Source organism: Podarcis bocagei, assembly GCF_964188305.1.
Source record: "Podarcis bocagei genome assembly, chromosome: 14".
In the NCBI taxonomy this organism is placed as follows: domain Eukaryota; kingdom Metazoa; phylum Chordata; class Lepidosauria; order Squamata; family Lacertidae; genus Podarcis; species Podarcis bocagei.
This window is the reverse complement of record NC_138139.1, coordinates 52,799,447-52,811,947: the sequence shown is the minus strand read 5'-3', so window position 1 is coordinate 52,811,947 and position 12,501 is coordinate 52,799,447. Positions and strand designations below refer to the sequence as shown.

The following is a 12,501-nucleotide window of genomic DNA, read 5'->3' as shown; positions in this document are numbered from 1 at the left end:
AAGTATTAGTTTAGGGGTCAGCTCATGGATATTTGCATCATAAAGGGTTAGAGGAAATTGGAGGTTGACTGGCACTGGAAGGCCGGAGCACAAATCCCAGTCCAGCTGCCTGGCAGGCTGGCTTAAATCTCGCTCAAGAGGTTTGCTCTTTTGCTCTCTGTAGATTAATGCTTACTGCCTCTTGAATACATTGCGAGGTCTATTTCTAATGTGAGCCGAAGGTAGATTTTTCCAGGATATACTGCTGTTCTGATAACACTGCTGGCTAGCCATCAAATCTGGCTCACTATGGGACAGAAGATTTATTCCAGAGGCTGCAGCCGCTGGCCAGATGGTGATGAAAAACGGCTTCCTCCGGTGGCAAGCACCCAACCCTCACTGCTGGACTGTGGAGAGCCAGCCCAGACGTTATCGTGGCTGTTCTGGGTTGCTGAACCATTACAAAGCAAACAACAGGAGCTGGCTTTTCCCAGCCAGAGTCCATATATCATCCCCAGCACCACCCCACAGGCAGACCATTCCTCTGACATGTGAGAATGAAAGTGTGCTTTGCAGCATAATGCAATAGGTTCTTATGGGTGCGATTTTTATTTTTTTTTACTTTTAAAGGCATTGCAGAGAGTCTCCGTTTTAAGGGAACACACATTGGCTACTGCCAGTCCATACACCCAGAATGGGTGTCTGAAATGAGCCCACCGTGTTTGTGCCTCTGTGTGCGCAGTTGTTGTTTTCCACCAGTCTTTAGCTGAGAAATGAGAGCAGAGGTGGAATGTGGGGTTGGGGGGACGGCACCAGAGTTTTGCCCCAACTCACAGAAGTTTGTAGGACGCATAGCATGGAGAATATAGATTTTTCTGTGTGTGTCGTAATAGCAGAACTTGCAGGCATCCCATGAAGCTCAACGTTGGACGAGTCGGGATGGATAGTTGAACTGTGGAACGCCCTCCTGCAGGAACCAGTGATGGCCACCAACTAGGATGGCTTAGAAGAGGATTATATATATTGGCGGAGGAGAGAGCTAGCGATAGCTACTAGTTGTGATGGCTCTGCTCTGCCCCCACCATTGGAGTCAGCAATACTTCTGAATACCGGTTGCTGGAAACCACAGGAAGGGGCCGCCTCTCCTGGTCTTGCCCTGCAGAGGACCTTAAGGTCCATGAATAATCATAGTTTAGAGGTCCCGGGCGCTAAGGAAGTCATCCTCCACCAGGGACAGGGCCTTCTCGGTGATGGCTCCAACCTGGTGGAATGCTCATGAGTCTCATGAGACCAGGGCTCTGCAGGATTTAACCTCCTTCCTCAGGGCCAGAGCTATTCCGCCTGGCTTTCAATTTGAACTTAGCCTGATCTTTTATTCTCCTTCCTTCCTTCCCTCCCCCTCCTCTTTTTATGAAGCTTACCTGCTCTGGGATCCCACAGCTAATTCTGCCCTGGTCTCCTTGCTGGCCCAAAAATTACTAATTTAGCCAGCTAGCCCTGGTGATCATCTAATGTTTATTGGATGGATTTCCCCCCTAAATTGATTTTTGAATTCTGAATTTATTGTTATTCATGTTTTATACTGTATTTTATGCTGTTTTTTGTTACATCAATTAAGTGTTTAAAAATTTGTTGTTAGCCACCCTGAGCCCGGTTTTCTGAACTGGGAAGGGCGGGGTATAAATAAAAAATTATTTTTATTTATTATTGTGCAAATGTTGTATTACTCTGTAAATGTAACAGAGAAAGTATCTGTGTGCGCACCATTTACTGGGAGGAGATGGCGGACCGTGTGGTGTAGCAATCTCTGGCTGGGCTATCAACCGAGGATGGTTGGGCTACAAATGTGGACATATCGGTGAGGCCCATTCAGAACTAGCAGGCTGTAAGGCAACTGTGTCAGATCCTCAGTGGCACCACGAGGTCAAGATCCCAGGACATGGTAAGGACACGTGAAGGACGAAGACAAGGAATCCCAACTTCGTCCTGATCAAAGAAAAAGGGATCCATTCTCCATTCATATAGGGCAGTAAACATGGAAGGAGGAGCTAATGGCTCCCTTTTTCTTTCACCCACCAGGAAAAAAGGCACTCGTTCCCTCTTACCCCCACCCCGGCTACTTCTGACCAGGTTTGTTAAGCACAGGAAGATAGTGCACACCTTGGCTGAGACCCCCTGAAACCTAGAACCATCTCTGCTTATTGCAACTTATTTAATGTAGAGAGATAAAACGCAGGAAAGGCTCTTGCCAGGTAAATGAATAGATACAGGTGGTCCGATATTCTAAGCTTACAATAGCGTCAGATATTTCTCCTGCAGGTGAAATATCTGCTGCAGTCCTCCAGCCACTAAACCCCCCAAAAAATGTTCCTTCTCCACCTCACCACTGGCTGGCTGGGACCCTGAAAGGCAGTACTGCAACACTGTGTTGCAGCTCCTGTTGTTTGGCCACTACTCATGTTACATCTTGCAGCAAAGGATGTGTGATCTTATTCCCTGCATGCGCCACACACAAAACACCACAGTCAAATGACATTAATCAGCCAAAAAAACTGCTTTATTAACAGCAAAAGAAAGGATGGTTACCACAGTTTCCATGGTAACAATCAGGTTTAATTCCCTGAGAACATTTGTCCTTGTTATATTCCCCCCCCCTCTATTTTCCTCATTTAAAAACACACGCCACATACATACACACACCCCAAACAAATTCCCAGATACTGGGACATATAAATTAAGGATAAGTGATAGTCACAAAAGACTCCCTGGCCCTCCCCATTTCATTTTTTTAAAAACAGATTTTATAAAATTATTTTTTTTCTGATCCACAGGAAAAAAATATTTAATAAAAAATCCACAATTTACAAAAGGTACACAAAAAGGGCACAGTAAATAACACTGTTGCAATAAGATATTTACAAACACTACCCAGTGTGGGCCAATTCTTTTTCCTTCCCATTTGGAATGGAAGCTTACAGTTTTCTGAATCTGCCCAAGAATCCAGGAAGCAAACACTCCCCTGGTTTTTGCACAAGAGGCTGGACACTTGAGTACGAGAATGTGACCTCTTGTTGAGCGCTTGGGCTAGAGCAGCAGTCTCCGCATCAACAGGAGAGACAACCAGGTAAGATGTTTTTTAATCACCCCTGGAGAAAGATGCTCCAGAGGAAACGACAGGTGGGCAAAAGATGATGCACTGAAGGAAGAGAGAAGGTGAAGGCAGGTGACTGTCCTTGCTAAGCGGAAGTCACACAAAACCAAGCCCCTAAAGGTTTTCATCGCATATGAGAAGGCATGGCAGAAAAATAGTAATTCATGCCAGCCACTTCTCATTAAATCGTAAAGGAAAACAAGTCAAGTCACTTGTATGGAATTCACAATCCTACCCGGGACTAAGTCCCTATCAACAGCCCCAGACTTCCTTCCAAGTAAATATATGTAAAATTGTGCTGCTAAACATTACAGTGCTTCAATAAAGCTAACTCAGTGTTTCTCTAACTTGTTGTTGGACTACAACTCCCATCATCCCTGGCCACTGGTCCAGATCACTAGGGATGGTGGAAGTTGTAATCTAACAACAGCTGGGTACCCAAGTTTGAGAAACACTGAATCCTACGCCTATTTACTTCCAAGGAAGTCCCCTCCATATTCAGTGGAGCATAAATCCTTGTGCAATTGAGCTGTAGGCAAGGAAGTAGAGTTTGCCAAGAGACTGAGTCCAGACTTTCTCCCTTCAGTGCAACCATAAAAGCTGGGAGTCCAAGGGACCAGCTCTAGAAGCAACAGTTCAGAAAACTGAGCATTATATGTATAAAATACAGAACACACTCACTCACTCATTCACTATGGAGAGGGGGGAAATTCCAAAAAAGGAGCATTTTTTAAAAATTACAAACTTTAATTTGTAAACCTTCATCTGAAAAGTTATCCGGAGCCTAATAAGCAGGGAGGAACAATTAAAGGGGCGTTTAGGAATCAAGGATGGAGAGGGGAAAGCAGTGAAAGGTTTGAGGCAGGTGCAGGCAACCCATGGAACCCCAGCTGTTGATGAACTACAACTCCCATCATCACTGGCTATGCTTGCTGACTGAGAGTTGCATTTCACCAACATCTGGAAGGCTGCAGATTCCCTGCACCTGGCTTAAGGTAACGGGTGGCTAGCCTGTGGTCCTACAGATGTTGCTAGATTCAATTCCCCATCATCTCTGCCCATTGGCCATGTTGGCTGCTGGGCTTCCTGGTTGGGAGTTCAAGCACATCTGGGACATGGCTATAGATTCTCTGCCACCAACTTAAGGCAGTGTTTCCCAACCGGTGTTCCGCGGCACACTACTGTGCCGTGAGACATCGGCTGGTGTGCCGTGGGAGGGAGGCGGGCGAGAGGCGGCGGCGGCGAGGATCCGGCGGGGGTGGGGGGAGCGGGGGCCGTCGCGCGCAACCAAACTCACTTGGCGCGCTGCCGGCTTGTCCTCCTTCAACCCGGGTCGGGCCAGGCCTGCTCACGTCCCCGGATCCCCTAGCAGCAGCCGCACGCTCTCCAAAAGCGCAACGCTGCGCGCAACCGCTCGGCCAGCTGGTGCTCTGCGACTCCGCCCTTTCCCCTCCCAGCGCCCGAGGGTTCGCGCGACCGCAGCTGTTCCCTTTCGCAGCGCGCGGGAAACAATTCCAGGCCGATTGCCTTGTGCCGAAAAGCACCGCCTCTCCTTCCAGCTCAGGCCCGGGCCGCCGGCTCCCCGAATGACGTCACGGGGGCGGGGCTTTAATGGTGGTGTGCCGCGAGATTTTTTTCCGGTAAACAGGTGTGCCGTTGCCCAAAAACGTTTGGGAAACACTGACTTAAGGCATATCCCAGCTCAGGGTTTGGCACTTGGGAAGCACCCAATTGATCGTTAATGGGTGAGATCTATGAAGATGCTCAGTTTTCCCCCATGAAGTCCATAGGTTTTGATTTTATTTCTTTCCTTTAGTGCTTTAACTCTGGGCTGAATTGCACCCTGTGTTTTTATTCGTTCATTCCAACACTGCTTTTAAAAATTCAGCAGCAAGGGTGGGTCGGGGGGGACGGGACACAGCAGTAATGGTGGTCGTGGAAAAGCAAACAAACAACTTCTTACAAGAACACTGCAAAGCAATATTCAGAAATGCCCAGGCTGGTTGTTCAGGTGGGGGTTTTCGGTCAGTTTACACCTGTACAAACAGCCAGAACCACTCACCTAAGAAATGAGGGTTGTAAGGGCAGTTCCTTCCTGCCCAGAGTAAAACCCGCTTGCCCCATCAACAGGGGCAAATAGCAGGGGGAGCCCAAAAATGTCTCAGCATCTCAGGGCCGGATGAGAGAAGAAGGGGCCGCACAGCAGCCTATAAAACACACGCACACTGTGAATTAACCACAGTAATTAAGCGCCAACAGCCTCACAGCAAAGGAAACAAACACACACGCAAATGCACAGGTCCCACGAGCTCTTCGGATACCGGGAAAACTCGGGACGAGGTTAAGAAGGGGACACCTTGTCTCTTAGTAAACTGCATTGCGAGGGCACCACGGAGTGTCCGGATACAGCATACAGTGGACGGTACGGAACCTGCAAGAGAGAGAGGAGAAGGAGGTATATCAGCAACATCCCAAAAATTATAATCCCGATCATCAGTGGCACAGTATTGATTAGGGCTGTAACGTTTAGCCAGGGGGTGGTTCAAGCAGGTTTAAAACCTGCTCCCTGATGAAAATCAGGGGCACCTTTCTAATTACAAAGCAAGTTATCTATAGCTTTCAGATCCAGTATTTCCCCTTTAAAGAGCTCGTCGTCTCTTTCCCCTGCCCTGTTTTATTCCTGATGATCACCTTTTGAGGTAGGTTAGGCTAAGAGATTTGGCCGCATTCACACCCTACATTTAAGGCACTATGATACCACTTCAAGCAGCCATGGCTTCCCCCCCAAAGAATTCTGGGAGCTGTAGTTTATCAAGGGTGCTGAGAGTTGTTAGGAGGCCCCAATCTCTTCCCAGAGCTATTTAACAATCAATTCCTCTCCCAGAGGAACGGTAGATCTGGGAGAGGAATAGGAGCCTCAGAACAACTCTCAGCACCTTTGATAAACTACAGCTCCCAGAATTCTTTGGGGGAAGCCACAGTTGCTCAAAGTGATATTCTAGTGCAGGCATAGGCAAACTCTGGCCCTCCAGATATTTGGGACAACAATTCCCATCATCCCCGACCACTGGTCCTGTTAGCTAGGGATGATGGGAATTGTAGTCCCAAACATCTGGAGGGCCAGAGTTTGCCTATGCCTGTTCTAGTGCTTTAAAAGTGTGGTTTGAATATGGCCCGTCTTTCAGCCGAGTGGAGATGGGAAGCTCTTCCCTAGCTGTCCCTTTCTCCTTGCGTGTCGTGTATATTTTCAGATTGCAAACCTGTGGACAGGGACTGTTTCAACTGATCCACACATCTCTAAACAAATACAGTGGTGCCCCGCAAGACGAATGCTTCACAAGACGGAAAACTCGCTAGACGAAAGAGTTTTCCGTTTTGGAGGTGCTTCGCAAAATGAATCTCCTATGGGCTTGCTTTGCAAGACGAAAATGTATTGCGAGTTCCTGCTGGTTTTTTTTCCTCCCCCCCCCCTTTTCTAAGCTGCTAAGCCGCTTATCAGCTGATCCGATCAGCAGATAAGCCGCTAAAAGCTGCTAATAGCGCTAATCCGTCAGTGGGCTTGCTTTGCAAGAGGAAAAAACTGCTAGACGAAGAGAATCACAGAACGGCACCACTGTAACTAGTATGCACGAGGGGAGGGACACCTGCTGCTCACCTGGAAGGATCCTCCTCCACGGAGAAAGCTCCCTTGATATGGATGGAGTTCCTCTTGTTTTCAAACATCCCATAGCTCAAGGTCACCTGGGCAAGGGAGAGAGAGCACACAAAGATTGACTTGATGAAATGAAGAAGGGGCTCGTATGTCCACTTGGCTGAATTAAGATCTTTATCTCAAGACTTAAGGTTCTCGACATGTTGGAGACAAAGAGAGAACACATCTGGAAATCTTCGGAGCTTTAAATATATATATATCTTATATGAAGATATATATATTTAAAGCTCCGAAGACTTCCACATGTGTCATTCATTCATTCATTCTCTCTCTCTCTCTCTCTCTCTCACACACACACACACACACACACACACACACACACACACACACACACGGGATACGCTGGTAAGACAAAAACACTCAAAAGGGGTATGCAATCACGCTTAAGTTTGGGAAACACTGGTTTCTTGTTTTTTACCTGAACGTGAATCTCTGTCTTGGGCACTTGGTGGAGGTTCTCTAAATGGGAATGGAAGAGATTACTCCGGATCAGTTTCACCCCCAGCACAGATTCTATGATGTAGCCGATGGTGCAGTCGTCCGGGAGGCGTATCTTTTCTGCAGTGCTCATGAAGTGTCCGCCGCTGTAGAGGATTGTGGAAGAAGCAAGACTTTGGTATGGTGGGGAACTTAACAATGGGCAAGGCTCCCTAACGAAGATAGGAGAATTGCTTTCCCCCACCCCAATTTACCAAAACCTTATTTTTTAAAATATGAAAAATAACATAAAAACCCTCAATATTACGTACGGCTTTTTAAAAAAAACATCTACAGGGACCTCCCTGCGCATGTATGACTGCCAATGGGCACACTGTTTTCTGGCACCACGAAGGGGCAAAGGACTTGCAGGGGAACCCAGAACTGAACCCTCACATAAGCGGGGAATTCCCCTGTACAGTCGTACCTTTGATCTCGAACGCCTTGGCTCCCGAACAGATCGGCTCCCAAACGATCGAAACCCGGAAGTGAGTGTCCTGGTTTTCGAACGGTTTTCAGAAGCCGAACGTCCGGCGTGGCTTCCAATTGGCTGCAGGAGCTTCCTGCAGCCAATCAGAAGGCACGCTTTGGTTTCCAAACGTTTTGGAAGTAGAACGGACTTCTGGAACGGATTCCGAGGTACGACTGGATAAAATTTATTACACGTACAGCACTTAAGAAAATATTAGGTGCTTTATGGGTGTTAAATAATAACAAAAATAATTCTAACAACTGCAATAAAAAGGAAAGGGGTGGGCTGACCTCTTTCTTAGGTGGTCTCCCCCCCCAAAAAAATCCCCTGAACCACCGATGTGTTTTACATTTGCAAGGTGGGAACGAGCACTCATGTTCATGACTAGCTAAGGCATAAATAGTAGTGATCCGAGAGCTCAGGGTAGCAAACACAGCACCCTCCAGTGTCAGCCGCTCACCTTGCCCAAGGGCTCATCTTTAGCGCCAGCCCACGGCTGATGCAGAAACCAGCGCCTCCCGTGGCAAACCAGAAGTGGACCGGATGCTGTGTGGGGCAAGAAAAGAGTCAAGAGTCAAAACCAATCTGGAAGACTGAAGAAAATACTGGTCTAGAGAAAGTGGAATGTGTTGGGTGTCATCTTGGATTTGTGGGGTGTGATACACAAGTAGCAGTCAAGTACAACATTCCTTGTTTTCCTAGAGTGGACATGCAGGGGAATGTTTGGTCCAGTCAGTCAAAAACTTCCTGTTTCCTCCTGACTGGGACATACTTCCTTTAGCATCTGACTAGAGGTGGGCGTGACCTTACCTGTCCAGGTAACAAAAAGGACAAGGCACGCAGCACACACCCCCGACTTCCTCTGTCGTTGGACCAGCAGCTTTTTAGCTAGAGATGCTTTGTTGGCTCAGCTTTGAGCCAACAAAGGGGCTATCTCCATATGGGACAGACCCACATGTATATGTAACTAAGTCCGCCTTCAGGGATCCAACTGTGAACTGATGATGTGAGTAAACTTCTTTTATGTACTTTACACAAGATTGTGGCGTGTTCATTCTTTTAAGAGGGATATAAGGGAACTTAGTAAATGTCAAGGTACTCCTGACCATTAGGCCCAGTTGCGGATGACTATGGGGTTGCGCACTCATCTCACTCTATAGGCTGAGGGATCCGGCATTTGTCCACAGACAGCTTCCGAGTCATGTGGCCAGCATGACTAAGCCGCTTCTGGTGAACCAGAGCAGCGCACAGAAACACCATTTACCTTCCCGCCGGAGTGGTACCTATTTATCTACTTGCACTTTGACATGCTTTCAAACTGCTAGGTGGGCAGGAGCAGGGACCAAACAACGGGAGCTCACCCGGTCGCAGGGATTCAAACCACCGACTTTCCGATAGGCAAGCCCTAGGCTCTGTGGTTTAGACCACAGCGCCACCCGCGTCCCATAAGGGAACTTACCAGGAAGCTAATAGTGAAAGGCTTAAGCCTGCAACCAGCTATCTGTTGTACGTTTAAAAAGGGGAATGTAAAACTCTGCTAAATTATAGAACTTGCTAGCACAAGTTAGGAAGGATATTAATAAGCAATATATCCTCTCCTGCCTCCCTGAACATTCCCATGGGATTGGATGTTTTGAATAATTTTCTATAGATACCTGACAGTTGAAGAATCAACTGTATAAAAGTGGTATCATAATGCTTTAAACGTATGGGGTATGTGAATATGGTCTAAGTGAATATTTTTCTCCAGCTCCCCCATTCGCTTACCATCTTGTTCTCGCTAATCCTCTCCGTGGCCTGGATGGGCCTATCCAGGCTTGGTTTTCCGATGTAGATGTCTTGCGTGTGAGGATAACTGGAGAGAAGTTTGATCAGCGCTCGAACATTGACATAATTGTCATCGTCCATGTGGCAAAACCACCTAATGCATCAAACGACAACGAGAGGTGAACAGGTTAAGAGGGGGCCAAATAAATTCAACTTCGGTTTGTCATGAGTTGACCAGTATTCCTAGCCAAAAGGCATTTTCAAACTTTAATGCAAAACAGGAGTGCCTTAAACTTTATTTATTTTTATTGCTGGGATTAAATACATTCCAAGAACGAATCATAAAAGACAAAAGAACAGAAATACAGACATTTTATTTCAGATTTGTAAGCAAATTTGAGGACACTCCTTTATCACAGGCTTAAACATCAGCCTTAAGAACCAAACCGAATTATTTCCTTTTGCATGTTTACACCAGGAGTCTTAATGAATTCACAATCGATTCCAATTGCTATATTTTCCTGGGTTGGTACCTATGAAGCTCTAACTATTTATAGGTATTTATATATACGAACAGTTTTTATCGAAACAGGAACTGGTTTGTTCTGCCTATCATGAGGCTGCTTCATGGGGCAAAAAAGTCTCTTTTCCCAGGTGTGGGCCACTCAACTCCTTGAACAGGCATGGCCAAACTTGGCCCTCCAGATGTTTTGGGACTACAACTCCCACCATCCCTAGCTAACAGGACCAGTGGTCAGGGATGATGGGAACTGTAGTCCCAAAACATCTGTAGGGCCAAGTTTGGCCATGCCTGCCTTAAAAAGGACCCTTTCCTCAGGTGGTTAACGATGGCAGCCCTTATCTAAGGTTGCCATTTTTTAAAATGCTTTTACTGGTGGTTTTAATTCTGAACATCACTTAGGACAACTAACTGGGAAAGGGACCTATCAAGGAGGCAATAAAATTTCGCTGCAACCGAGGCCGTGATCCACCTACCCTAAAAAGCTTACACATTACATTCAGTTGGGCAATTTCAGTAAGAGTTAGCATCTTAGGAAACTGCCATATTCAGAGCCAGACAACTGGTCCATCTGGCTCAGGACTATCCAGTCTTCCCAAAATCTGGTGTCCTCCAAAGGTTCTAGCCTACAACTTCCATTATCCCTGACCATTGGGCCATGCTGGTTGGCTTGGAGCTTATGGAAGTTGCGCTCCAGAACATCTGGAGGGCAACATGATGAGGAATAGTTCCATTAGTAGAGCGTGAGGCTCTTCATTCTCAAGGCCATGGGTTCAAGCCCCACACCGGGCAAAAAAAGGTCCAACTTTGCAGAGGGTTGGGCTAAGATGACCCTTGTGGTCCCTTCCAACTTTAAAATTCTATGATTCAAGCCGAGACGCAGGAAGCTGCCTTACACAGAGTCAGCCCATTGGTCCCTCTATCTCAGTACTGCCTGCACAGAAGACAATTCTCATTCTCACCTGGAGATGTCAGAATTTGAACCTGGGACCTGCTGTTTGCAAGGCAGATGGTCTGCCCCTGAGCTATGGGCCCTTCCTGCCTAGTTGGAGATCCCCATCAGCTTGCAGAGCACACCCTCTGCATTGCCCCTCCTTACACTGGCTTAACGAAGTTGCCTTTCCCCCTTGGCCCACTCCCTGCACTTACTTTCTCCCAGATTCGATGAACTTGTCATATTCCACGGCCATCTTGCAGGACAGGGCTTGGCGGCTGTGGGCAGCGGAGCAATTGGTGTTGATGACGTTCCCTGAAGGAGAGAGGAGGAAGAATGAATGGAAGCACATGGCTTGCCTGACAAGTTTGTGTCTTGCTTGGAAATATAAATACGTCAACAAAATGCATCGCAAGAGCACAACCACAACCCTACTAACATATAAAGCTGTTTTCTGCTGAATCTAACCACTGGCTCATTGCCGGCTCTGCCCTGTTACTGGATCCTTTTAAACTAGGTGTACTGGGGACTGAGGGACGCGAGTGGCGCTGGGGGTTAAACCACAGAACCTAGGACTTGCCAATCAGAAGGTCGGAGGTTCGAATCCCCGCGACAGGGTGAGCTCCCGTTGCTCGGTCCCTGCTCCTGCCAACCTAGCAGTTCGAAAGCACATCAAAGTACAAGTAGAAAAATAGGTACCACTCCTGTGGGAAGGTAAATGGCATTTCCGTGCGCTGCTCTGGTTCACCAGAAGCGGCTTAGTCATGCTGGCCACATGACCCGGAAGCTGTACGCCGGCTCCCTCGGCCAATAAAGTAAGATGAGTGCCGCAACCCCAGAGTCGGCCACAACTGGACCTAATGGTCAGGGGTCCCTTTACCTTTTTACTGGGGACTGAACCTTCCGCTTGCCAAGCATTTTGCTGCTTTTTCAGGTACCAGACGCTGGGCTCATTTCATATTCCTGCATTGCAGGGGGTTGGACTGGATAACCCTCAGGGTCCCATCCAACTCTCCAATCCATGATGCAAACATGGCCCTCCGTGTCAGAAAACCTTCTCCCCTCATACTTCCCACCCCAGCAGGTCGCTAGAAGAACCTGCAACTCGGAACTTGAGTTTGTTTATCTCCTCCTCCCTCCCCTCCACCTTCTTTTTGTGCCATGCCTTTATTTTTTTTAAAGACTAGAAGCTTGCCTTTCTCCCTCCCCCCCCTTCCCTTTTAGTAATTTGTACATTGCTCTGGGAGCCTTTTTTCTGGCTGAAGAGCAGGATAAAAAAATTCTTTGGATAAACAAATGTCAGGGAAGAAGGGATTACGGGCTGCATCTAAAGGCTGCTAGGCTGTTTCACTCCACTGAGTGTTAACTCAGAGAGGGGGAGAAAGCCTTCCATGCAAAGTGGGCCCTGTTGGGCTGGGGAAATGCTAAGGAGAGGCTCTCATCTGCCTATTCAACCAGCATTTTCCCATCAGCTGCCACCTGTTACTCT

The 12,501-nt window shown here is 47.4% G+C and overlaps 1 protein-coding gene and 1 long non-coding RNA gene across 2 annotated transcripts in view; one reads left to right on the top strand and one right to left on the bottom strand.

The window, feature by feature from the left end:
- The first annotated feature begins 2,580 nt into the window (after positions 1-2,580).
- LOC308573106 lies at positions 2,581-5,270 on the top strand. Its single transcript, XR_014001918.1, has 3 exons — positions 2,581-3,192; positions 3,339-4,276; positions 4,821-5,270. It is a non-coding gene; the product is annotated as an uncharacterized lncRNA (long non-coding RNA).
- Positions 5,271-5,422: 152 nt separating this feature from the next.
- LFNG (LFNG O-fucosylpeptide 3-beta-N-acetylglucosaminyltransferase) overlaps positions 5,423-12,501 on the bottom strand; it is a 29,249-nt gene continuing 22,170 nt past the window's right edge. Inside the window, exons 3-8 of the mRNA XM_081169674.1 lie at positions 11,228-11,327; positions 9,559-9,712; positions 8,252-8,337; positions 7,261-7,426; positions 6,786-6,871; positions 5,423-5,561 (exon numbers count right to left, since the gene is read on the bottom strand). Coding sequence (XP_081025800.1) covers positions 5,495-5,561; positions 6,786-6,871; positions 7,261-7,426; positions 8,252-8,337; positions 9,559-9,712; positions 11,228-11,327 — 659 coding nt within the window. The 3' untranslated portion in view covers positions 5,423-5,494. The remainder of the gene's footprint in view (positions 5,562-6,785; positions 6,872-7,260; positions 7,427-8,251; positions 8,338-9,558; positions 9,713-11,227; positions 11,328-12,501) is intronic.